The 27806-nt window shown below is 45.8% G+C and overlaps 1 protein-coding gene across 4 annotated transcripts in view; it reads right to left on the reverse strand.

The window, feature by feature from the left end:
• Positions 1-27806, reverse strand: part of LOC120955273 (uncharacterized) — a 216493-nt gene that overhangs the window by 6294 nt on the left and 182393 nt on the right. For all 4 annotated transcript variants that reach the window (XM_049608321.1, XM_049608322.1, XM_049608323.1 and 1 more), the window contains exons 12-14: positions 15325-15585; positions 13119-13212; positions 10973-11179 (exon numbers count right to left, since the gene is read on the reverse strand). In XM_049608321.1, coding sequence (XP_049464278.1) covers positions 10973-11179; positions 13119-13212; positions 15325-15585 — 562 coding nt within the window. The remainder of the gene's footprint in view (positions 1-10972; positions 11180-13118; positions 13213-15324; positions 15586-27806) is intronic.

Genomic DNA, 27806 nt, shown 5'->3' on the forward strand with positions numbered 1-27806 from the left:
AAAGGGGTTGCGCGTCTGGAAAACCTGTGCACAATCTCTTCCCTTTCACTGCTCGGTAACACATCTTGCTACCGTAAATAAAATGAACCTTATCAAAATTCCAAACACACACACACACACGGTCATATTCGTTCCGATCTCACTCCAAGAGTTATTCTTCCAGGACAACTGTATCCTTTTTCGGTGACAAAACAAGCCTATCCCAGCTGTGTCTCAGGCAATTCCTTTTTTCCGCGACAGTGGAAAGAGAAATGATGAGAGGAAAGTTTTGCTTTCGTTCACAATGAAAAGAAAAAAAAACGAGTCCTTCGTTTTTTGAAGGTAGCAGGTGAGTAAAATGTTTCGAAAATCGATTGATAGCGCCGGAGAGACATTCCGATACGTTAAATAACACATCCAGAAATTCCATAGGGCGAACCAGGGCGAATTTGATTGGAGGTGGATGAGTTACAGTGGACCAAGCAGAGAAGGGGAAAACCTTCCCGAAATGCAACCAAAATTACACAGAAACACCCAAAACCAGCCCAGCTGAGGCTAGAATTAGTCCTCAGTCATTGGAGTTCGTTAAAGTTGTGCTCCAATCTTTTCACTCATTGTCCATACACCCAAGAATGGAAATAGAAAGTAACGAAAAACTCATCTCTTGTTGGAGCAAAAGCGGAGTAGGATTGAAAAAAAAAATGTAGAAAAAGAAAGAGTAAATCGTTTGACGATTATGAGGGTTCTAACGAGGGTCACCGTGTGCTGCCCGGTCCAGCTTCTTCCCGCCCCGGCGATACGCTCACTGGAAAAGGGACTTTGCAGCATTTCTACTCGGGATGACAGGTTTCGGAAGGAGCAATTTACGAAAAAAGGGAACTGCTTTTCCGCCTGCTTCTCGCAACAACACAACTGGACATTTATAAATGATTTGATTGAAAGGCACACAGCAGTGGATTGTAGGTTAGAGCACGTTTCAGTTTTTGCCAGACATTTTCCTGGCTCCTACGGTTTGGGTTTTCTGTTTCGTATGATTGTGTGTCCTTTTTATTCCTTTTTTGCCTGCATCTGTATCCTTTTTCAAGAGCTCGAAGATGTCCCGTCCCGTGGTTGGGCGTGCTATTGGGGGCAGATTGAGCTGTTTGTTTGTTTGATTGATGATGATGCTCGCAACGACGCCGATGATGATGATGATGATGGTGAAAGTGAGCAAGCGATGGAATACAGACATCAGCAGTGATCAATTTCTTTTGCTACAAACGGTGAGTCAATTTAATGGGATGGTAACAAAATGGGACTGCTGTCCATATGTGACACTGACCGTAGAGATATAATGTACAGTTCTACATTGTACGATTGCAGAAAATCATAAACCATTGACAGTTTGTTGCATTGCAGCGATTTGATCAGATAATGGAAAATTAAGTTGTTAAAAGAGGTCCTGTGCTAGTGCTGTTACTGCCACCGTGCGCTACATTGTGTGCGGGGGTTGTTAAAATCCAATCAAGTGTGTCCGTCAATGGAAACGAAAGATGTAAACCGGATACAAAAAAGAGGTAATAATGGCAACGTAGAATGAAAATTGCAATGATGCCTTTTTTGCCGGGCGGAATTCTCACCGCGGAACGTGTGCAGTACGATATTGTACGACTCAATCGATCGACCATCAAATAGCGTCGTCCATTAACCAGTGCTATCGGTTTGTGTGGCATCGATCAGCCCATTAGCAAATCAAAAAGATATAAATCTTTATACTTCTTTTTTGCTGGTCGATCGATTCGTCGTTGCGCTTCAATTTGCCAGTTTTTGATTCTTTCTTATGCCTCTTTGCACTCGGTCCCTTCCAAGTTCCAATTTGCTATAAAAACACGACGCGCTTCATTCAACTTGATTTGAGGTTGACTTTTTCCATCGTTTTTCTCCGCAGTTGCTTGCGAGAGAAGAGCGTTTCCTTTTTGAGCCGTCAAGAATAGAGAGGTGACGCGAATTTTTACCTTTTTTCGCTCGATAGAAATAGCTCGCTGAGAATCATGGCAAGGGCTGGAAGTTTGTTTGGCCAATTTAAATGCTATCAAAAACGACCATTATGGTCTCCTTCCGCTTCTTGAGCGGATGGGCTGCCGAGCAAAAGGGGTGAACAAATGATAATGGGCAAATCATTACGGTAATGAGCCAAGTGCAGCCAATTGCCTCCTGAGGTGAGCAGCGATGGCCGATCGGCCGATAAAGCTGTTTGCATAATAAGAGCTAAGTTATTGATATTTACTGTGGAGAGCAATTCGCGCGGAAAAAGATGCTACTTGATAATCGGTACAAAACAACCAACCATTTGGAGGATTCAAGGAGGGAGGATGGTTCGATCGTGTTCATGTTTTTCCGCATCAAGCGTCAGTATCGATTGGGCGGCCCGCGTATCACAGTTGAACAAGCGCGCCCCTCCATCCACCAGGCCCAGGGATCATGTTCAACCAGGTTTTCGCGGTTGATTTCCGCGCTCATCCCGGTGGACAGCAAAAAGGCCTGGCTGGCTGGCACGGCCCAAAAAACCGATGTCAACAGTAATGAAATCAAATAAATACAATAATTGCTCGAGCGTCCTGATTGCCGCCATTAGGGGGCCGCGCACCGTTCGGCTGGTGCGTTGGTCGCGGTTGCAAGCGACTGTGCACGTCAAGTGCTTTATTTACGGTTCACCGTTTCGGTGTAGTGGCAGGATGTTACCGGCAGGCCCGCTACCGACACGCACGCGACGCTGGTCATTTGGACGGTGTTTGTGAAATTATGTTGCCCTGCTGGCACTGCTGGGCAGCATACCATCGGGAGACGGTGGCTTTGTGAGGCGTCCTGACATGATTATTGTCGAAGGGAACGAAAAGCGGACGCTTGGGGACAGTTTGCGAGTTTGCAATCGAACGATGCACTTTTAGGGAGGGGGGGGGGGGATTTGCGGAGGGGACTGTGGCAAGCCAAACCGACATGCAAAATGATAAATGTTGATGCTATTAGTGAATTATTAAACAATTAATTTATACTCCCTAATCTGGGATGATGAGGCCGGGTTGACCCGGGTACATACAGCATACGGAAGGCTTATCGGATTCCAGCTAATGTGTGTATGTTTGTGTGTGTGTGTGTGGTTATATGCGGGCTAATCCCTGGTGCAGGATGCTGCAGTGGAGTGGTTGGATGTTTAAGCCTATTTGAGCCGTTCATGACAGGTCGAGAAGAGGGATAGAGTGGGCTGCACTCGGGACAGCAGAGTCAAATGAATGGTTGAGTCTGGTAATTTTGTACTTAAAATGCATGTAAAGAATGCTTCACAATGGGCATAATGCATTGCTACTGGTGGACAAAAGGGCTTGAACGCTTCAGTTGTGTTTATCGCGCTGTGGCGCCTAAAAGTAGGCAATATGGAATACATTAGTGTCTTTTGTTCCATATTGGATTCAAATTTGATTTTCTATACTTATAACTTAAAAAGCTAAATTATTTAATTTTACAATTTTACACAATTGAAATTCTTTTAAATGAGAATGTTCCAAACTGAAATGATCCAAAAATTACCCCGCGAATAGCTAGAATATGTCCATAAAACACTCCTGCTGCAACCTAATCCCTTCAGGTGACTACCCCGACAAAGAACGCTCACCGACTCGTGGAATGGAACGTGGATTTTAATTGGAATTTTGCCATCATCGTACACTCATTTGATCGTTTCGCCCACGAATGCAGGAATGTCAATTATCTAGATACCGCTGTCCGGTGCGAATAATTGTCAAATATTTATCCTCGACTCTACACTTTTACGCTCTCCGTGCGCACTCTCTCTCTCTCGCGGGTAGCTGATGAACACGCCGAAATACTGATGAGATTTCTGTGAACGTCGTGCATCCGGAATGAATGTTGTGGAGTGGAATTTTTGCTGCGATTTAGTTGCTTTATTGGCGGTAGTGGTCGTTGTTGTTGAAGGGGTTAGGAACAGTTGTTAGAGATGGTGGACAAAGATTTAGTTGTGATTTGAGTTTTGCTTTCATAAGCATATATAGGATTGATTAACACGGTAATGTTATAGATTTGAATGAAATTAAATTAACTGTACATCAAATCATACTGCACTCTACGCGTCTAAACGTTACGCAGCACGCGTGTTACACGAACTGGAGCTACAGTTTTGCAAAAACACTCAAACGGCACGATAATCGGTGCACGAAATTTCGTGTAACACGAATTAAAATCACATTCTTTTGGAGCGAAACAAAAAAAAAATCCGCCATTAACCAATTCACTTTACGACCGAAGGAACCTCTCCACCCCTGCACCCCGCACCTAACCAAAGGAAGTGAAGCGAACTGCAATAATATTTTATTATCTCATGAATTCATTATTATTATCATTTCACCGTTTCTAGCATTTACGCAAAACGAGCTGTACGCCGCCACGCAATGGGGGTAAAGGCATCGTTTGCGTACCTTTTGTTGAAAGCGTAAAGCAGTATCCTGCTCGAGCTGAACGAACGGAAGTCACCTGGCTGACGACGGTGGTTTCACGGAGGCTTTTTGGAGTTTTTGAAGCGAGTTTGGAGTTTTTGGTTTTTGCAATTCCGGGGAAGGGAGTGAAGTTAGCGTTTAATCATTCGGTAGCTGGTTCCGGCTGTACCTAACCAAATTGGCAACCGGATGCGTACTGCAACGTTTATTGTTGGCGCACAGTAGAGCAAGTTTTGGTTGTAAAATTTGAAGCACCGATCAAAAAACGGAGCAAATCCGTACATTTTTAATAGGCAAGCGGTTTGTAGGCGCTTGAACTGTGTTGTGTCTGTTTAAATAATTAGCGGTCAGTCGGACAGCATGAAGGTAGAAGCTACCTTTAGCTTTTCCTACACCAACGGAACTTCATCAAAAAATCATAAATCCATCCAAGCGAGCTCCTCCTGTCAGGTGGTAATTATTTAAAATAAACAATAGAAAAGGGGGGCGCCACCACCGTCACCAGGCGTACTGCCGTTGGAGAACTTTCGGACACAATGATTGTGCAACAATAAACAGAGCGTTTAAAAACGAAGAAAGTTTACTGCACCTCTTTCCCGGCTGTGCAGTAAAACGTTTTGCAGTACCTTTTGAGCGCACTCGAGCGTTTGTTAAACCAGCGACCGTAATTTTCGTTACAATAAAAAAGGCCACACGATTGGGTTCATTAGTTTGATCTGACTGTGGTTGTGGTGCACGTGGAAGGAAGGCTGAAAATCGTGAGCCCCACAAAAGCCCAGCACCCATTCAAATGGAACTGGTCGTAAAAATGGCAATCGTGAAGCTGATATTCATAAACTTTATGCCAATGCTCGAAGCTGACAAAACCCCGTGGCAAACGTTCATCATTAGCAGGATGATGTTTTATAGAGTTTTAATCTGTTTTTGCGGGCGATTGGGGAGGAGGCGATGGTGTCCTTTTTTCCCTTATTTTTAGTGCCACGGAATGCCTTTCGGGCAACAGTTCTATTAGCTTAGCCAACCCCGTTTGTGTGGTTGTGAAATGGGCAAAACAAAAAGAATCAAGTTCTTTATGGGAACGGAACCCGCGCCACTCGATGATTGACTGGCGGCTTCCGGAATGAGAGAACAGGAACATTGTCATGTGGGTGGCTAGAAGAAAAAAATGGCAGCAAAGCGGGACTGTTTGCCAAAAGGAATGGTATGAATAGACCAGAATGGTAGTAAAAATTTTACCAGTAAAAAGAAAATGGCAACTTCTTTCCGGCCGGCCCGGAGCAATCGAATGCAGAAAGCAAAAGGAAACGCACTTTTTGCGTATGAACAGGCCGCATAGACGCAATTAAAACAGGAGGCCAAAAACCGGGTGTGAGTTTGGCTTGGGGCACCTTGCAAAAGGTAATAATAATAATCCAACGACGCTTGGAAAAAGTTTGTTCTGCATCTCGTGCCAAACCAACCCGCCCGAGGGACGCGAGTCATGGACTCGTGGATCTTCTATAGGCGGTTTGGTTTTTGTGTTAAACAAAAGAAAGGAACACACACACACACACACAAAGACACACACACCGAGTAAAGAAATCCCCGTAAGCAAATTGAAGAGCAGCAGTAGTAGTAGTAGCAGTAAAAGCTAATCGACTGATGGCGCTCCAAGCATTGGGAATGGAAAAGATAAAATACTGGAACATACGGAAATGGAAGGAGAAAGAAGCAGCGGGGTGAACGGGGACCAAGGATAACAGTTCACTGCCGTAGGATGCAGAAAATGGAGACAGGAAAGGGATTACCATTCGGTGGCGTAATGTGCCATTGTTCGGGACTAAGTACCGAAACCGAAAGGAAAATATGAGAAATTGTTAGTGGGTTGATGTGGCGGTGTGGTAATGAAATAAAATGTTGGCTTTTATTCATTTTTGCTACCTACTTTGGTGTGGTGGGATTTTGGTTTTTAGAAGGTTTCATGGGAATTCCTTGGGCTGAATAATGGTAACTGTTGAGCTGTATGTAAGGACGATAGGAAGAAGCAGCTTTATCTGTTAACGGAGAATGAAACTATTGATACTACTTTGAAGATTTGGAGAGAGTATCTGTTGGTACGCTATCTTGCCACCTCAATTTGGACCTACCACGTCTCCTCTGTCCTTGTGGACGGCCTAAAAAGACTTTACGGGCTGGGTCGTCCGTTTCCATGCGTAAAACATGGCCAGTCCACCGGAGCCTGGCGAGCTTGATACGCTGCACGACAGTGAGGTCGCCGTACGTCTCGTATAGCTCGTCATTATAGCGGCTCCTCCATTGTCCTTCCACACATACGGGGCCAAGTATCCTTCTGAGCATCTTCCTCTCGAACGCGGCTAAGAGGGTTTTGTCAGATTTGGACTGTGTCCATGTCTCAGAGGCGTATATGAGTACCGGAACTATATAGGTACTATGTAGTCCTAGCTTTGTCCGTCGCGACAGGTTCTTTGAGGTGAACTGATTTTTCAGGCTGTAGAAAGACCGGTTGGCAGCCAGCATCCTTGCGCGCAACTCAGCTTCCATGCTATTGTCGTTGCTGACCTTTGACCCAAGATAGGTGAATTGTGGGACGACTTCAAAAGTGCGTTCACCTATCTGCACGTCACGCCTACGTAGATTCTGATTATTTATTGGTAGGCCCGCTGATGTTGCCACCATCAGTTTGGTCTTTGCCTCGTTTATCTGCAATCCGAGGTTCTCTGCCGCCTGCTCGATCCCTTTGGTAGGCTTCTGCTACATAGGAGAGCCGCAGACCAATGATGTCTATATCATCAGCGTATGCCAGGGTCTGGGTTGACTTATAGAAGATGGTTCCCGTAGTATCCACCCTCGAGTCACGGATGGCCCTCTCTAGCGCCAGGTTGAATAGGAGACAAGCAAGCCCGTCCCCCTGGCGCAGACCTTTGGTGGTAGCAAAAGGTCCTGAGAGTTTTCCATCCACCCTCACCTGGCAAGTGACGTTGGTCATAGTCATTCTAACTAGCCTGATCAGTTTGGCCGGGATTAAACTAGATCTCCGAACAACTGCGACAACTAGATCTCCGAAATCAGGGCCAATTAGGGAGCGGATCAAACGGGGTCAAGTAGCACAACTGATCGGAGAAACAATTGATATACAAAATAGGCAGTTGTAGAATAGTTTGAATAGAGCTACACAAAATAAACAGACAGCTACAGACCCGTAGCAACAGTATCAATAAAGCAACATGAAACATTCTCTTGTATAACAATTTCAAAGTCTCAATGTATAACAATTTCCAGAATCAAGTATTATTGCCACTGGTTGATGAAACATTTTAAAGCAGTTATCACTTTAACTGCCTGCTTCCAATTAAAGCAGTAGTAGTAGCCAATACCACTCCCCTCTGGCCTGCTGCTGGAGTTTTTAGACCACGCGCCCGCCGGGGCGCGCGCTGTACAAAGCGAGCGGAAAATTTAATTTCCCCGCAGCAAACAGCAAACTAAATCATGTGCCTCAATCGTGCTACCACTAATGAGCTGCACCCGGTGTGCTAGGGACGGGGTTGGGCGCTCGGGTAAAACCCCACCCTGGCGAACCAAGCTTAGTGTGGCACCACGTACAACGGAAACTGCTGTTTACCGCAGCACCGGCAGCAGCAGCAGCAACTGTTCCATCCCCGTCTACAGAGCAGCCCAGCCCCGGTCAGCTTAAAGTATTTAGTCTTGAGAGAAAAGCGAACTAATTGAAAATAACGAAACTTTTTCCTCCATGCAAGGGGAGAGGGAGAGGAAAGAAAAGCTCGTGTGTCCAATGCACAGACCGTGCAGACCGGTGCAGGATTCGATTTAACTTCCTCCGTCCCGGGTTTTGCGGGATGCCCCGGGAGAAGCAAAGGAGCAACGAGAGAGAAAAAAAAATCCCTTGGCTTTGGAATTAAAAACTTTTAATCTTCCAGCCCGGGGGCATATTGCAAGCCAGCCGGGGGTTGTGTTATTCGCTTTTGCCTTACTTTGTGCTACACACATACAAGCACACTCTCGTATGCATTAGTTTTCTGAATGCAGTTTTTCATCCCACGGAGCGCAGGTAAAGATATTTCTCCGTTTTTCTCCGCCTCCCACAGGACACAGATGGCGCAAAGTTGGGTGCGCAAAGGTTGTGCTTTATCTTGCCGGAAAACGGAATTACATTTTCCTTTCGGAGCAATTTTTGGTGAATTGAAGGACAGAATAAAGGAGGAGCAATTTTGCTAGAGCTTTACTCTCTGCGAAAGGGAGCAAACCGCGGCTTGATAAAGTATTTATGAAATCATATGTCATGAGGACCTTACCTGGAGGTTCATGAACATTAAAGAAGCTTCGAAATAAACTAATTCCCTGTTAGGAGGTCATTTTACTTAAAGTTCTCCTTGTTTTTGAACATCATGTGTTTGCAACAGTAAACCCCAGATGTCTACGTACTTCTCTGCACATTAAGTACAACCCTAACGAACTGTGGGGACAATTCTGAATGAAAGTCTTCCCATCCCCTCCTCGGCTATGATTAACAGGATACATGAAAATTCACTTTTATCTGGCTACCGTTAGTGTGTGTGCATTCGGTCACTCTTATTGGCATGTGTTTTTGCTTCACCGAGTCGAGCCAGAGAGTTGTCACTAATCCAATGAGTGGTTGACTCCTCTCGGTGTCGGGCGGTTTTCACGTACACCACCGCTCGTTGTTCTATCGATGCGGGATGAATGTCGTGTGAATGCCATACACTTTCCTTCAATTACTTCCCCAAATCCCATCCCATCGCGGGTATGGAAACACTGGGAGTGCGTAGTCTGTGCTGCGATGGCTGTTCGGCTGTTCGGAAGTCAGCTGCAAAGGGGTGTGTTTCGTGTTATCCTCGCATGACTATGACGACATAGATAAAAACCCCGGGACAAGGGGACGGATAGCCCAGACAGTATGAGAAGGTTGTCCGGCCGGTGTGTGTCACAGTTTTTTTTCTTTCGTCATAGCAACATGAACCCAACAGCTGAGCATGTCAGTCGATGGCCCAACAGCACATGAAGCGATCCAGTTCATTTGTGTGCTGTACAGGGTCGTCATATTTTTCGACCGTTCATTTTCGGTGTGTTTGTGTCAAAAATTGACAACACAGGGTACTACTGCTGGATGCTAGAATGTGGTATCACGCCGGCGGGTGCGCCGGTTGGGGGGGAGGGGCGCACAAGTCACCCAAAACTCATCAGCTGCATCGGTTTACACAGCACGGCGGTGTTTTTCTTTCTCGGGAAAAGGCAGCAAGTGAAATATAAAATTTAACTACACACATAGAAAACAAAAACAAGCACCAGGTTGTTGGGCGCTTTTTGGAGCTGGATGTTTCCGGTTACAAGGGTACATTGTAGCTCGTTTTGTGTAGTGTAGCTGCAAAAGAGAGGGACCTCTTTCTCTCTGTGCGTCTGTGAGGGGGAGGGAGCAATGGAAAGACACAGAAGGGCTAACAATTTGTCAACGGTTTAGCCCGAGCTGTCGTGCATTCCCGGTGTCACATTTCGAACAAATGCAAAATTGTGTACATGCCACAGACATGTAATACGTTATTGGCAGCATTCTAGGGTTGTTTGGGAAGGGTTGTAGTTTTCGACCAAAGGGTTCTTCACAATGCTTGCGGATTTGGAGTTGAAGTACCGGGTGTAGTGTTTTGTTGCTTTTATTCCTCCTTTTTTATTGATTTCATAAAGAGTATCTTTGATAGTTAGAATATTACCCTCTGGAGTACACTTGACATGACCTGCCCTAGGCCAGATCTCTTGTCAGATCTCTTTTTCCAGATCTATATCAAAGGCCTCTCTGGAACAAGCAACGTATCGTCGGGTCACAAAGCTTTATCGGACATTTATTATCTTGATTGGCTTTTGATGACATTAAGGCTCATGTGCCATAAGAGGATTACACCACGCTACGTTGGTACATTATTGATATACTCAATGCAGTGAATTTTATTATGACAAGCCTGTCAGCGACACTGTACACTACATGCTGATCATCTCCACCACCACCACCAGTCGTCGTCGATGAATAAATTACCCATCAAAGGACGATTATGTCCAGCCGTTTGTACGGTGGAGGTGATAATAAATGTAAAACAAGTATCATACACTGTTTGCACTGTGTATGATGGAGTATGATATGGTGTAGGTGCTAGGTGGGGAGTGTAATTTTTTTCTGCTAATATGTAGAAAGGTTCACACTCTGTTTGATGAAGCACGTGTCGACCAGAATGAAAAATAGTACTCCAATGGATGGTGTGAAAAAACGAGCCTGCAGGACTTTCTGGATGCAATACCCGAGCTATGTCGAAGCCTATGCGTTTCTGTAGGCGTGAGTGAAGGCATATTAAGCCCGGCTTGCAAGCTTTCGAACCATTTGCTTTGTTTTTGTGCCGGTTGGTCCATCAACCCCCCCGCCAGTAACATATGGATGATGTGACGAAGCAGGAAGTGGCTGGATGGGGGAATAAGTGATTAATTACCTGTCGCATGTCCGGCTAGCAGATCCCTCGAGGATGAGCCCGGCTTGGTCGCGTTCACGCCGAGTGCACTGACGCGCACGGAAAAGCGGGCGCCCGATTTTTGACGTTTCTCATTAATGCCCTTGTACAGCCACGAGATGGCGCACGGTATCGCGCCGAGATCTCCCGGGGGAGACGTCACCGTGCCGAACATGGTGCGTGATTGACCTGGGGAGCAGACAGGGGAAAATGGATTATTGTGATTACCGTGTACGAGCGATGTGCACTTTGTGCAGGTTTCATTTGGTTTAGGACGTGTTTATTGAGCGTTGAAATGGAGTGAATTTGCCCGCAGATGGCGCTGCTTTGTTGATGTCAAATAGGCGTCAGTTAGGAGTGTAATTGTGTGTAGTCGGTTAAAATCGTCGTTTTAGGTTAAATATCTCTAAAAATTCTGAATTCTGAACCAATATGCAACTGTATAGGAGAAACATTTGGTATTTACAATTCAAATCAAAATACAAACAAAAACCATACGGAAAGGAAGATACATCCATAGCAACGTGACACCATGTCGGTCACATAATTCTCGTCCAGCTGACGTTATCAGCCGCCCTTAGGCTTAGAGGCGACATCTAAGGACACGTGAGAACGAAAAAAAGAGTAAAAAACATACCGAAAACAAGCACGACGCACAAAATGGACGCCCGCCAGCGAAGGGATGTCGCTTTCACCTCAAACTCGCATTCCCAAAAACGAAAACTTGCAAATGCAATAAAAGCGAACAAACAACCATTCCTCCCCAATCCAGTTCGCTGGGTTAGACGGCTGTTCGTTCGATCTATTGGGCCATGTGTTTTTGTTTCCTCTTTTTTGCCAGTCAGGTCCTGCCGGAAGCGATATATTGACATCCCTTTTAAATTTAGCCTACTCCTGCGTGAGGCCGAGGCTACACTGTTATGATGCGGGGGGTTTTTGTTTCATTCGGGTTTGTGTCGCTTTTCTTTTTGCTGAAGTGAGATGCTGCAAGCGATTTATCTTGTGCAGTGAAAGTGGAATAAATTTTGTTTCGCACACCATTGCGCTTTGTTGCTTTCTTCTGTAGAGACGCAGGAGCAGAACCAAGCAAAAAAAAAAACATGAAAGAAAAAAGGCATTTTTGGGGCGCTGTCGCGCTAGCAAGTACAAGTGTAACGGCAGCTGTGACAAAACTTTCGAATTAAAAAGAGAAACAAGCTCCAAGACTGGACAGGGAGGAACGGGCAAAAATGTTGTACAAAAGAATGCTAGAAGAAGCACGAATAAAAAAATAAAAAATAAAACCATCCCGCGAGTGAAACTTTGTGCGGAAGGTTTTTGCATGTTGCATACGCGCACGAGCTGTACCATTTTTTCCCCCATTTGCCTTTAGGGCGAATAAAGGGCTCGTTTGTGGTCCGGTTCGAACGAAAGGCCGCGGTGAGCCAAAGGGGACCCGCATGCCGGTGCAGGGCGTTGCGGGCGGACGTTTGACGAAACTTTGCGATTAAACTTTGTCCACTTTGGAACAATCTCGTTTGGCACGGTGGCGGGAAACGGCAAGGGTACAATCATAACAGCACACGGAGACACCATTGCGCAAAGTGTCAACAGTGACGCAGTGAACAGGAGACGACACAGAAGCCTCCCCCAGTTGTAAAGGGTAAGTTTGGTTCACTTTCTTTATTTTTTTGCTTGCCCAAATCTCCACAGTCTACGGAACAGTCTGTGCGTGGTGAAGATTTGAGCGGTGCACTGGGAAACAGATGCACCTGTGGCGATTCACGGACGGATCTTGGAACGCAGAACGGCTGCCACAGACAGGCAGCACTGTGCCGTCGTGCGCTCGGTACAGATTGGTGCAGCAGATGTTGTATTACTTTGTTATGAAATTGTTAAGCCGTTTACACGTCCACAGTTCACAGACAAGTTGTAAGTAGTTTTGGCTGGAAGGTAAACGGTCGTAAGCGGGATTATCGGGGCGTAAGTTTGCACCCGGTCCTGTTGGGCATGGGGTCTTGATTGATCGTGCAGCTACTAGTCTTATGTCCGCTGTCAGGTGTTGTTTTGAGTGGTAAAATTTTATATCTTCCAGAGAAAAGTGCAGAAAATAAACAGCAGCACTACTGAAATGCACCGGCAAACACACCTGCTCCTGGGTAGCCGAGAGACAGAAGACATCCATCCGATCCTTCCAGCACGGCTGGTATCACCTCGGAAAGGGCCGTTCCGCAAATATCTTGCTGCAAGTAGACGAACAGAGAGAGAGAGCGAGAGTAAGAGAGTATGAAAATGATTGTTAAAAGCAATGAAATAGATTTGTGTGCTTTAGTTTAGTGCATCACTATCAGAAATCGGTCGGATTATGGCTTTCAGTTTAATCCCTGAAATATTACGAATGCTCCTGGCCGTCGCCTGAAACCGCCGTGTTCAATATTCTCACACCATTCCGGTCGATGCAATCGCCTTTGGAAAGTTTGTCAACCAACACACCTGCTTCCTCCTTCAACCCCTAAATTAACACCGTTAGATCGAGCTCCCGAGCACCTTGCTACGATGGTGCGAAGGTGTTCGGTTTCACTCCAGCCGGACGGAATATACCAGCTAAAGCCTGGCGATGGCATTTTGTATTAAGATCACGTTTTTCATTAGCCAACTTTTTGTCACCTTCGCTCGTTATTATCATATTTCGGGTTGCGGGCTGCGGGCGGAAGACGATGATAAAGGGCAAACGATGGTTGGGTCGTTCCGTCGATGTGCAGCAGATTGTAAGCGCGATATGGCGCGTGAAAGCTTGTGAGGAGTTCGGCCGGTCGTCTTCTGCAGTAGGAGGGATTTTTCCGTTGCCAGTCTTGTTACGGGGTGACGAACACGCTGAAGAAAAGACCATATGGTGGCAATTTTCTCCTTTAAGACTGATACTTTAGGTAATTTTCTGCAGATTAAAGTAAATTTTACGATGCGTTGATATCAACGCCCAGATGTATGCAACACACATGGCAGAATCACGCCGATCATTGCCGATAGTATAGTACAACGCCCTTTTTTAGTCTACATTGAAATCCTAAAAAACAACTCCTTGCCATTTCTGGTTGCATCAAGAAGGTCATAAAATTTCTGCTTGAAAAACATGACTTATCGATTACATCACCGTACGCCATTCGCCCCTCAGAATCATCCCAATCTCAGGCACGGGAAGAACCCCAGAAACCATTTTTCGCCCCGAGACCGAATCGATGCACAAGTTGAACTGTTTTGACAGCGTTAATGGACGGTAACGGCGGCAAAGTGTGCCGAATTCAAACATGGAGCCAATATTTTATGACCCGCACTCGATTACGCTTTAAATAATATCTCAAATCGTACGCATCGCCATCACCCTCACTGGGAACAATCTGGTCGGTCAACTAGCTGCGTCAGTGTGTGTGTGTGTGTTTGATAAACGCGTCCTCGAGAGAGGGGATTCGCAGTTTTCCCGAAAAAAGGTTTACCTTGGTTTTGCCAGAAATTCTGGGGGAGGGAGTGCTTTCGCTCAGCCTTTCCAGCCTGAGTGAGGGTGAAACTGAACCAGCGTTTCAGGGCCCGTGCAGTTTACAGCCCATTAACTTTGCCGAGGTGTGATCAGTGGGCACATCAATTATGCACCATAAGTAAACCGGTGATGTGGTCATGGACATTCGCCTGGCACATCCAACCGTTCGGTACCCAGTGGTGTGGCCCGACCTCAGGACGAGGGTTGACTTGATTGAATATCGTTAAGCATTGGTAAGAACATTAGAGCGATGGGTCGTGTGGGTTTGTAGCGCAGCTCAAATGAGCTGGAAGAGAACAAGCTGTGTTTGGTTGTTACGGCGCAAACATTGGCACAGTTGTGTGCACAAAGTTGGCAAGCGCAGGAGGGCTTTTAGGCGTTTGGATATTAAAAAAAACTTACAGCTTGTTGATGCCATCAATTTCCAAATTTAAGGACTTCTTATTTTGTTGTAACGACATTGAAATGAAGTTTGCATTACTTAAGGAGTTTAATAGTGTGTCGAAGTAATTTTGAAATCATGATGGCATACCTTTAGGCGCATTGTTAGAGACTAAAATTGAATTCCAAACATTTCAAACAGATAATAATCCACCCAGTGGTTCAATGCAATCTTAGCATTCCAATTGCTCAATGCCCCACTGCTTTGTTGCGCCTGTGTTGCTTCAATCTTGCAAAGGAGTGTACATCAACCGTACCACTCCTTTGTACACGACAACCAGCGAGCACTGCTTGATTAGTTGATTAGATTCCTTCTGTCCGGGTTCTGATAGACTGCACCGGTGCACACGACAACTGTTCTGAATCAACCCATGCTACATACCTGCGAATCCTCGGTCGTAAATAATGCATCGAATGCAAACATTTTCGGTGCGGACACCATCGGGCCGCGCTCGGACGGGGCCATCGTTGCGCTGCTGTGCGTCTCCGTCAGCGTCACCTGACGCTTCTTCTTGTCCACGGTCAGGTAGGTGGGCGGAGGGTTGCTCGATGATGATGTGGCGGCTGGCGCCGACGACTGGTCCTGTTGTTCGCCGGCTGGCTGCCTCGGTGGGTCATCGGACACTCGGAGCATGACTTTGACCTGCGGGAGAGAACGGCAAAGGCACAGAAAAAACAGACACAAATGGAAGTGAGAATGTTGCACAAGGGAAGAGCAAAAGCACTTATGCTGTGTGGGTGTGTGTATGTGAAGGGTGTGCGTGTTCTTTTGGATTTCGGAGGAGCGGGATTAGCCCTTACACTGACGCGTAATAAGAGGGACAATGAGTAGGAAAATCCTCCGTCGAGAGTGAAACGTTGCTTAAGGCAAAAGGGATCGGGTCGGGTTGATGGAGTGGAGTGGGTGTGCTACTTTCTGTATCAAGTAGCTTGGGAAACCGTACCAGCGCTGGCGACGCCTAGCCCAGCCCTTCCCAGCCCTGCATGTGAGCTAACGAATTAAAATGTTATACGATTAATGTCACCTACGAGCAAGTGGGCAAGGAAAGTTCGACCGCCACCCCTAGGGAAGGGTCCAATCGGTGACAGTTTATTTATTTAGAACCATCAGCAGGAGACCTGCTCTGGTTGGGGACTACTGGTCAGTTCAGTGCGAGCATTGCCTTGCCCGATTGCTTTCTGGGAAATGATTTTACTGCCATATTTTCCCTTTTTTGGTTTGCACACAAAAGGCACAAAAGGGGACAAAGGGCGATAGGCGAGACTAACGTTAAAAAGGGGGCGTTTATACGGACACGGCCATCACACACATACACACAGGGAGTGCGAAGTGAGTGTGGTTTGGTAATGAAAAATAACCACTTTAGTCGATATTTATGGCCGTGACTGGGTAACCGGTTTTACACCCGCTAAAGAGATAATGTATTTGTCGACGCAGCAAAAGTGTTAGAGTGGTTGTAAGTGGTGCGACAGTTTTTCGGGTCTCGTCGAGAATGAGAATACTATTGGGCAGAACTAGAGAAAAAAGAAATAATAAATATTAAGCGCCTGCAGCTATGCAATGTACCGTATAATTCTTGCACAGGGAGTTGTTTTTATTTAACAAACTGCGTAAATAGGTATTATAACTATCGTTAGTTTTTAATTTCGATTTCGTGAATTCTTTGACCTATTTTTACTTAAAGTTTACAAAGTAAAAATAAAGTAAAATAAAAAAAAATGAAGAAAAAGATTTTTTTTTAAATATTGCATACACTTAGGCGATCAACAACTATATTCCAATTTAGATTAAATCCTACAAGATTATGTGTACATTTGTGCTACAGATTGCTACCAGCTGATGTAACCTAACCACACAACAATTACACAACAGCACGAATCACGCCAAATACGCTTCCATCACTGTTGATTCAAAATCTCCTCAACTTTCATTATCGCAAAGCAAATCAGCTGTCTGTGTAGTTGCAATAAAATGTGCCACCAGAGTTCGGAACCCCCACAGAACCCCGACAGCCGCAACATGGCGTGTTGGGTGTAATTATGCATATGCTTTATGATTATGATTTTATAAATACCACCTTACTGATTGTGCCTGCCAGTCAGCCAGCCAGCAAGTGCCGTTGTCATTACCCGCACCAACAAAAGGATGTGTAAGATTGTTCCTTTTTTTTTGGTTTCGTTCATTTCTTCTCTCCACGGTGCAAGGTGTTTAATATGCGCGCGAAAGTCCTATTAAATCTTCCCAACCTTTGGTCCCGTTTATTAGCTGGAAAGCTGGAAGCATGAAATGGTGGATTTTATTTCACTTAATGTGCTTGCGATGGTAGGATTACACACATAAAAAAAAACACTACTTCGCTGATCAACTGGCGCCATCGTTAATGTTAGTGAAAGAAAAATCGCTCCACAAACCATTTTATGGGTCTTTGTTTACGGCCGTGTTTATGGTCGTTACGTTTACGAGAGAGTGTTTACATATGAATGGCTATAATTTAATGTCACTCTCTCTCTCGCTCGTGATTGTGGGGCGGGCTGAGTGTTTGCGTGTGATACAGGTGATTTGCGGCGAGACGGGAGCGAATCCTGACCCGTATTAAAAACAGCCCCAGCCAGTCTGGATCGATATTTTCACTGTGCTTTTGTGTTTTCCAATGTGGCAGCGGTGGTTTGGCGACTGTCCAAACTTCTGGTGGAATTGTTTTAACTCAAATACCCATTGGAAGCAACACGTCTCAATCGATCGTACTAGAACGGCCCCACAAAGAATCGGCTCCGTGGAAGCTCACTAGAAAAAAATGAGTCGTGTCTTAATAAGATAAAACGAGCCCTTTGTTCCTGTTTTCCACTGCCGTTGGCATTGTCGTCGGATTCAAGGGGATGTAACTGGCAATTGATTTACCGAACCGTAAAAATCTAGCACCACCAAGCGTTTAGCAAAAAGGCTGTGCTACCGTTGCCATTGCATGATCGGGTGATATTTTTCATGTCATTTGTTTTGCAGACAAGAGAGAGAAAAAAGGCAAGACTAAACCGAAGCCCGTCTTGCGTTAGGTGTAACAAGCTGGAAAGATAACTTCCAGGTCGAGTTGAAACAGCCCCGATGGAAAATATTGCTCACATCGAACACGTTCGAAGCAAGTGGCTGCACATACTATCTGTTAAATGAACAACACTAGACATATTTCCCAACAGACACAGGCACACATTCCATTACAGGGGAAAGGACACGCAGCCACCGCGGCGATCCTGGCTCCCGAAATAGATTGATTTGTCCACACATAATTAACTAAATTCAATTAACTTTGTGGGTTTCCCTTTACTACAGCCGGGGCGAAGGATACGGAACTTCCCTAAAGCCCTAATTCCGATCAATCTTGCCGAACGTTCAAAGACACCCTCCGTTCGAAAAGGGATAGTTATTCGTCTAATAAATGCACTCTCGAAAGGAAATTCCACCCAAACCGACCCTTCATTCATGCCTCGAAGAGGCCCCTAAAAGCCTAATGTTCCGAACCCCTCGCGTCGAGGCACGCGAACAGCGCCGTAAGTATTATTTCCCCCCACGACTATTAAGACTATGCTGCTGCCTTGTTGCTCTTGGAAGCGTTTGAGTTCATGGATGATTCCTGGAGCTGGGATAGAACGAAGCAAACACATCGCCCTTCGTGTTTTGCCCCATTCCGTCGGAATTGCTGGAATGCATTTTTCAATGAGGTCATCAATGTGTGGGGTGTTTTTTCCTCTTCTCTTTCTGCTCGCTGCCTGCCGAGATGCCGTTGGGTGAAAATCAATACTGGACGTGGTTGGTGATCGATTAATTAATCGAGATTTGACCCCAGTACAGTGCTAGGGAGCCTTAACCGATGGGAAGGATGGAAGGAATTCGGTTTCATGTAATGAAATTTAATGCGTCAAATTGAGTCAGCTCCCGGGGGTGGTTCGGCTTCGCTGGAATGCGCCTTTGAGCCGTCAGTAAATTCAGTGAGTGTCTGAGATTTTTTATGTTCATTTCCACCCTTACCAGTTCATACTAACTCTAGTGAAACTCCTGTTTGCGGGGGTTTCTCTTAAGTATTACTTTTCTGATTCGTTTAGAAAGTTTCCAGTTAACCAAATTGAAGCACTTTCCAGCACAACGGCTTGCGCCAAGGAAAGGAAGTGTTTTTAAAGTTCAACAATACGTTTGGTGAAAGTTCAAAGATTTCTTCTTTTTTTGTTGGTCTGTTTGCGTCCAGATTGTGTTTGTGGTACAGACATTCCCGTTTACACCTTTTTCCTTGTCCTTTCCTCTCTATTTTCTTTAACAAAAGTTTCCCAACACACCATGGAATGTCCTTCTTCACTGTAAAGGGGGAAAAGTGTTAGAGCGCGGAAGTAAAGATAAAGCAAAAAAAAAAACAAAACTTCCTCACATTGTTTCGCTTTCCTACTCCGGGTGCAAACTTACTGCTCAGTTGTTGTTGGTAAAAGTTTAACTGTGTCTTTATTTGATTTCTTCCCAGCCACAGACGGCCTGTTTCGCTGCTGGCTGGACTTTGTCTTCCAACACGTGGTTTCGAGCGCTGTCGCGTGAGTCGTTGAATAGGAACACTCAAATGTGAGCAGCAGCAGGCAGGGTGCGCAGCAGTAGTGGAAAGCAAAGTTATCACCGGAAAAGGCCAACCAGCCACCACAAATTGGAAGTGCAGTGACATTTGGGCAAGCCTTAACAACAACGATCGGGACGGGAAAAAGAGAAGAGAAACACTTTGACAGCTTCGGAAAGGAAATGGCCGGCTGTGTACTACAAAACGGAATAGGAAAATGGGAGGTAATGGCGGATTTTGGGCGGAGCAGGCAGCAGACAAGGTGTCCTTTCGCTTTGCCAGGACATGTGTGTGTGTGTGTGTGTGTGTGTGAACGTCTCTGCACGTGCCACCGTGCCACGTTCTGAACACCTTTTGATGGGAGCAAAAGAAATTTAAAGTAATGGATTCTTTCCGTTAGCGTCACCGTGGCAGTTGCGTGCCGTGGTTGTTCCCCCCTCTCCGAAGAAGAACGGAAACATGATTTGCAGAAAATCGAAACTGCCACAATCTCGACGAGTCCTCCGGGCCAAAGGAAGAAGGACTGCTTCGCAACCCCGAAAACGTTCCACGGTTGCAGATTTAATTTGATGTTTATTTAATTTGAAATGAGTGGCTCTAACTTTACCGTCACACCTTTTGCTGCTTGGTGTGACGGTATCCCGCGTATCGCCACGGGGGAATGTTGCCCGTTTGGCAGTTTCGATACATGGTTCGGGAGAGAGTGATTGGAACATTGTGCTACTGTGTGCGTTGGCTTCAGGTGTGTGTATGTAGCAGTGATTGAGGAAAGAACGACATATCTTGTATGAGTTGTATAAGCTATTTTAACTGACTGACGTGGCACAGAGAGATGGATCTCTCTTGAATATCTATTTCATATCGCTTTTTTTCTTCATTTAATAATGTTCGATGCATTTAGGACCAGAAAACGTTCACGAAAAACTTTACCATTCATAATATTCCCTTCTTGCAGATACTAAGCGACCTTGTTCAGAGCGGAAAGTGAGCTTTTTAAGCTCACAAAAGTTATGCCTGTGGTTGTGAAGTAACTCAAGCAAAAAAAAAAAAGGAAGGTCTCATTTTACTTTGAATAAACAACGAACATAATTTGAAAACGGAACACTGCTACGACCGAGCGTAGAAAAACCCCGCTTTTGAATATTTAAACATAATGTAAAAACCTCCGACAAAAGCGACACGATTCGCTTTCTTAGAGCATGCTGCTAGGCGTGCTGCACCATCGCCTTGGTCGGAAAAGCAGCCAGATGTTGTAAAAGTTTGGCGGCGAGTTACTTTGCTTAGCTTTGCCGCAGCAGCAGCAGCAGATACGAAACGAACGAATGATGCAATATTTTCCGATCTTTATGAAGCGAACGGTGCACCGCATCAAGGAGATATAGTCTTCCCCTTTTTTTTTAGAAAGGATAACTTTGTCTTTGAAATACACACTCAAATGGAACAAAAGGGCTCAGCATCCCAAAGGAGCAGATCGAGTTGGGTGCATCGGGTGCACGAATCGACGGCATCCTGCGTGCACGCTCACTTGCTTGCCTGGTGAATGAGTAAGTTTCGTCTATTATTGCTAAAGTGAAATCATAAATAATAATTAAAACACATGGCCAAAGTTCACGTGCTGAAAGCTCGTGCTGTTTAGTTCAGTTCTTCAACCCGCTCCCCTAGAGAGAGAGAGAGAGAGTTTCGACACGGGATCGGACGGGATGATGATGTATGTTGTGTGGTTCTTATGGACGTTTGCCGCTCGAGTTTAGGCATGATAAAGTTGTTTAACACATTGGTTTTTCACTTTATGCACTGTAGTTTCATAATTTATGGCATGTTTTCGGACGGTGAGGGTGAAAACGAGCTCTACCGCTCGGACACTGCTTGAGTGTAGTCCTGTTAGAAGGTTAACAACATTCGTTTAGTGGCAAACAGTATTAGGAAAATATGTGAATAATTGCTGGCAAAAGAAAGAAAAAGTGAACAAATATTTGTTTTCTAATTGGAAACAATCATCCGGTTTGTATTAGAGCCATTAGAACCAAAAACATTCAAAGAAAACTTATTTCAAATCGTGCGATATTTGTTGCAGAAAATACAACCAAAACATGTTGTTTTTAAAGTAAAATTTTCCATTTCTCTTGAAGCTAGCTGTAATCAAATTTCGTGCCGCCATAAAACGCTCACGCTTGCCGGTAGACGAGCCGCCACCGCAAAATGTTTGCCTTGGGCAACCTCCCTCTATCGATTCGTTCGCAGCGATACGCCACACTGGGTTGGGCTCCCCACACACACACAAGTTGATGGAGAGCAAAAAGTTGTGCGCGTGGAGTTTATTTGTACGGTGGGGAAAGCAAAGAAACGGGGGCTCCAAAATTGTCAACTTTGGAAAAGAGAAGAAAGCCCAACCAAACAGAGATCCCCGGCCGACCGAACAGTGACAGGAAACCTCCTAGACGGTGACGGTTTGCCAGGTAAGTGAGACGAGGTAGCTTTTGTATAAATTAGCCCGTAGCGATCTTATCAAGAGTATTTCGTACGCTGCAAATTCAAAAGCAGCGTAGGCTCGGCATACCATTCGTGGTTTCGTTGTACCAACAACATAGAGAGAGAGACAGAGGGAGAGAGTGAGATGGAGTCACTTTTTCGGCCTCGGAGCCGCCCGAGGGCTTGGATCCTTTAATTTGAAATTTAAATATAAATTTTCAGCTTATCTAAACGATGTCAAACGCTGCAGGTCTTGCAGGGCGAGCATCTTCCCTTTTGCTGCTCATTTTGCACCGGACCGGAGGGAGGCGTGGCAGTAAAGACTCTACCGGTGACGGGAAGCACACGATCGGCACACGTTGTTGTGTGGCTAGTGTGAACATTTCGTCCCACCCAGCGCTTGTCGCTGCCTAAAGATGTGTAAACAATCGGATTTACCTGCTGTGTGCTGTGTTTTCGATGCCGTGACCAGGATCCCATAGACGCCTAAATGTATGCAATACAGGCTAGACAGCAGGGCTTATTGACTATGCTTGCCAGGTTGAATAAAGAGCGGAAACGAGAAGTGAATAGGTAAATTTACAATCCTTCTTACTGGATGCTAGCAAACCGCGGAAACAGCACCCCGGAACACACACCGCTCGCGTAACGTATGCACTCTGGCGCGAGAGGGCAAGGCTGGGATCGAAATTTCACGGTGAATTTACTCTCAGCCTTCAGTGGAGGTAGAGCACGCCTCACTCGCGTTCTATTTTTGCCCGAAAAGCCATTTTATTCCCATGCCTTCCCATGCAATAGGTCAGGGTGAAACGGGTGTGCTTCCTAAAAAAAGCGGAAAAGCATGGTTGGTGCATTGAAAAGATATGCAAAAGGAAGCACCGGCGGGCTGGAATCGATTTTGGGGTAAGATAAATTCTCCTACACACGCACACATTCACCCGATAAAATATATGCGACCAGACAACGGGATGCCTTCGGGTAAGTAATAGGAAGCGAGAAATACCTTTCAGCTTACCGTTGAGAATGTCTTCTTGCGGGGTTCGGCTGAGCTGCTGGGAAGTGTTTGAAAAGGACCGCCCCAGCTAAAAGAGAACCGGCATCCCTAAATGCCGCAGAACGTCTCTTGCGACTCTGCGTCCGCACCCTGCCCATCGGAAGGCTCACGTGTGCCCTGATGCGTGTGTAACAGGATAATGGAACCAGGCACAATCGAGATCTGTTAGATGGCTGCTATTTCCCATGCTGCGGCAGGCTGAATCATCTGTTTTTCGGGTGCTTCTCTCGGCACCCGTTCAGAAAAACACAGGATAAGAATCTGCCTACTGCTGCATGCATGTGGGAGCGCCATCGTATCCGTTGTACTGTTGACGGGTGGGTATGGTCGGAAGCTCTGGGAAAATCCTAAAAATAATCAATGGGTGCGCCTTTCGGTTTGGTGAAACAGTACCGAACTACCTTCATCTTGAGCAAGGTTGGGTTAGGTAAGTCTCGTGGCAGTAATCGACTGGTGGGGGGAGTCGAGAGTCGACTTGAAAAATGTGATGAAATCAGATCGTTGAACCAAGGCGTATGGGAACATCAGCATCATTCGCATGAATTTTGCATAATCGTCGAAATTTTGATGAGTTTTTTGCGTACCGTGGAGCAATTCCTCCGGTGACGCTGGGTTCCGTACACACTCAGCACCGAACTTGTTTGTGGTGAGCGGGGAATAAAGAATGCTAATGATCCAAATCGATGAATAAATGAAAAGGAGAATTGAACCATTTGTTCACCAACTTCACTAAAGAAGATAATCGTGCATGAAACTCGTCCGGTTAGGGGTTAGCGGCAGCTGAGATGAGCATTCTTGCAGAAGGGGGGGGGGGCACCTTAAGTCGCAAAACTTTACCTTTCCACAGTCGAGGCTGATTTAATGAAGAATGCCGCCCCGCCCTTAAGATTCGAGCATAGTTTTGAAGCATTTTGTATTTATATTCTTGAATCGGAAAAATCTTCCATAGATCTTGAAAACTTTGAAGGATTTTTGTCTTGAAAGTTTATCATTTGGCCGTGCCGGGTAGGTCGCTACTTGCGGCACGTTCCAGTAAGTCGGGGATACTCTTCCGGGGATGCTGAACCAAAAGGGAAGCGCATGGAAGGATAAAGAAAAGGTATTCACTGCTTTCGGGTGCGTCCTTGATGAGATGAGCAAGGTAAAACCGTACCTCGCACGGGCTGGGAAATTGAAAAAGGATGCAACCGTAGTTTCGAGTTGATGGTTGAGTATTTTGTTAGGATCAGAGTTGAGTTTGTACAACTGGAAAAGGGATAGCAATAGAGCGTAGTTTTGAGCTTGGGCGGAATAACTCAGGGGAGTGTGTTGTAGAAAGAGCCGTATGAGCTGTTTATAACGTATTTTTGCATTAACTTAGGCGCTTTAACATAATTTCAGTTCAAACTCCTAAAAGTATGCCATATTTATACAAAACGTCTTTCTTAAGGTACGTTTTAAACTTGTTAAATCCTTACAAAAGCATTTCAAAAGTAAATCATTCTAGGCATGATAAAGGTACCTTTTCTCTTTTTATAGCGCTTGGATTAGATTTTGATGAAAGGGTTTTTCGTCCGGGAACGGTCTGCGGAAACTTTCCTACTCAAAACGTTCCTAATGATAAACCTGTATAAACATTAAGAAGAAACAAACCCACTGGGCTGGACTGAGCTAGCCAATCAAATGTGCTAAAAGGACCGACCACCACCGACCCAGTTGCTTAATGTTTCGTAAACAAGTACACGAACTGGTGCTGGCCGGACGATGATGATGATTTGCAGGAAAAGTCCGTCATCCAAGATAATGAATTTTTAAATTCTGACCCGCACCGTGTTCGGGGAGTGGTGCGAGATTGTTTCCAAACCGTACCGAGCCCCAGTGCCGCAAAACGCAAAACGTCACATTTGACGTGCAGTAATCCCAGGAAAGCGCTTGAGTCTTGAAACGTTGAATTTTCCACCCAGTTAGTGGAAGTTGGAGCTATCGGTGGATGAGTTTTCAGCTTCAAACTTTTGCTTTCCCTTCGTTCGGTGGTGGGCGTTCGCTGTGTGCGTCATCATCGCCCTCCGATGACTTGTGCGGTGTCGTACCCAACCCCTGGTAACGCTGGTTCGATGGAAAATGCGACGGAATTAGTAAGTGCTCAAGTTTAATTAAGCAAATACACTGGCCAGGATTTATTGTGTTCATGATGCATGACGTGAATAGTCGTAAAATTTTATATTTCTCCCCGCACACGACGCGTCCTATCCATCCTGGAGTGGCGTTGTTGTTGTGTGTCCAGAGCTCCTGCAGGACTAGATACGACAGTGTAAAAGAGGGGGCAGCCTGTTCGCCGGTGGAAGGGGCCGCCCCTAGCACACACAAATATGGCCATAAATTATTTCTAATTAATTTCCCTTTTCCGGTGGGGGCAATTTTTCGGGACGCAGCAGCGAACCTTTGCGGTGGGCAAAAGAGCACTGCGTTGCTCGCACTGCGTACTGTGTCACGCGGTTGACAGGATTGTACACTGTGCCCACACTCCTCTGACGGTTGGAATGTAGCAGCAAATTCAAAAACCCCGAAATTGAATTGGAAAACTTTTCGCTCCTGCCGGTGGTGATGGCGGTGGTGGATGATAATCACAGAAAGCATCCGGTGGGGCGAATAGGGAATTATTGCTGTTAAGTAAGGAATTACGCTCAAGACACCTTCACCTGCGAGGAGACAAGTTCGTCTTGAATTGTTTTGCACTCTGTCTTCTGTCTTGTGAAAACGCAAACTCTCAACCGGTGAAATAATACCCAGCCCGGCAAAAGGAATGACACGTACGCGTACAGTCAAAAACGCATGAAATCTGTCCAAAGATTTCGTCGTTTCACCACCCCAACGACTGCGAAGAATGCCCCGGCACGGTGTCTTATCGTCGATCTGTTTGCACTCAATTACGGGAATAAATAGTGCTTGAGAATGTAAACAGTGTCATATCTAATTGTCTGAGAGCTGGGAAGCTGACGTTCATATGTCGCACTCAACCCCGCGGTGGCGTGAGATTGGGAGTGAAGTTTTTGACTGCTTGAGACGCCGCTGCTTCTGTCTTTCCACTGGCTGAGATGAAGAACAACAAGGCGTGGTGTGAGACATTTGAATAATCCTGCGCCTGAGTTTGTGGAACGAATCTTATGGCAGCTTTAGTGGTGGATTTGCATACGTTTTGTGGAGGGTGACTAACACTAACAATGTGCCTAAGCGTGCGTCATGTTCCTGAGCGGTTGCTACAGAGCGATAGTTGCTGAAGGAGCGTCAACGTTGTTGAGAGAAGTATTGCAAAAAATCTTATGATGATTAGAACAGTAAACGAATATGTTTAAAGAGAAAAGTATGTGGTTTTGATTCAGGTAGCTATTAAGGTATTGGATCTGGTCTACTAAGCCTTAAAAGAACACGTTATTGCATAGCTTTAGGCGCTAAAAATGGCAAAAGTGGTATTTGTTTCTATACAATGGTTTGAATACCCTCACTCTAGCAGAGGTATTTTTCGTTAATAGCAACGTTAATAGCGCAATTGTTGCGATTGAGCACAATTTGCGCTCTTGAAAACTTTTTGAATAGTTTTGCAAAGAGACTAACCACACTCAGACCGAAGACAGTGATACCTTAACTGTACGTACCGCTACGCCAGACAACATTTCACACAGCACATATTTGCACTCACTTGTGGGCAACACGGCACCGTTTTCAGCCCGCCGGCCACATTTTGCCACACAAAACACATGCACACACATACATTGCGCATGAAGAAAGTGATATACGAATCCATTCATGCACACCACCATTCGGCGAACCAATTCGCTTCCAGCAGCGGCGGTGCAAATGCTACTTTCCCAAAGTGTCATCGTTATCTCGCTCCCGGGCCGAGCGCACGCGGAACGGTAGGAAAAGTGCAAAGTCGAGAGACTTTTCGCCTCCATTTAATTCCCGACTTTCGCAGTCGCTTGACAACACACCGTCTACCCCGTGCAGCGTATCGTACACAAAAACACATTTGTCCTCGGTGGCGTATAAATGTTGACGGGAGCGAGGGAGCAACCAGAGCGTGTACACCGACCATGCGGCGGGCTTTGGCTTGCCACCAGCGGAAGGAAAACAGCGAAAATGTCCTCCCATTGCAACGACACGGTACATTCGCGCAGGAAAAGCTTACCATCGTAGCTGACACACTCACTCACACGGTAACACACTAAATCCGCACTTTCGCATTCCGTTTGTGCTCGGGAGTTTATGCTCAACGGGTTTCGCCATCTTTCGCTTCACCCCGTCGCGCGATGGGACACGGTACCGATACGAACGCGCCGGGAAGGTTCTGCTTCCTTCCATCGATTTCCAACCGGTCGGATTAAGTGTGACAATTGGAATAATGTACGTCGTCAATCAGCTCGGATACTCAACCGTGGTGAAACCGCTAGCTGGCTGGCAACTCGGCAAGGCAACAACAGTAGCGCAAACGGAGTAAGTGGTTCCGTGCGGGGAGCGGAGTGGAGCAGGAAAATTGTTCGGAAAATGTCACACGTGTGTGTGTGTGTGTCTCTCGGTGCTCAATTCCGTTGGCTGTCATTTTGATGGGGACTAAAAAGCGTATCGGGTTTGGGTGAGTGCGTTGTTTTGTTATCGGGAGAAAGCAAAAGTTTTTTTCCCCTCCAGCTACCTCTTCTTCTTCCACCTTCTCAGCGGCATGGAGAGCGATTCGCGGAAAGTGGATGCGTATTATCGTGTTAGGTATAAAGTGGCTCACAA

Source organism: Anopheles coluzzii, chromosome 3 (genome assembly GCF_943734685.1).
Source record: "Anopheles coluzzii chromosome 3, AcolN3, whole genome shotgun sequence".
NCBI classification, from domain to species: Eukaryota; Metazoa; Arthropoda; class Insecta; order Diptera; family Culicidae; genus Anopheles; species Anopheles coluzzii.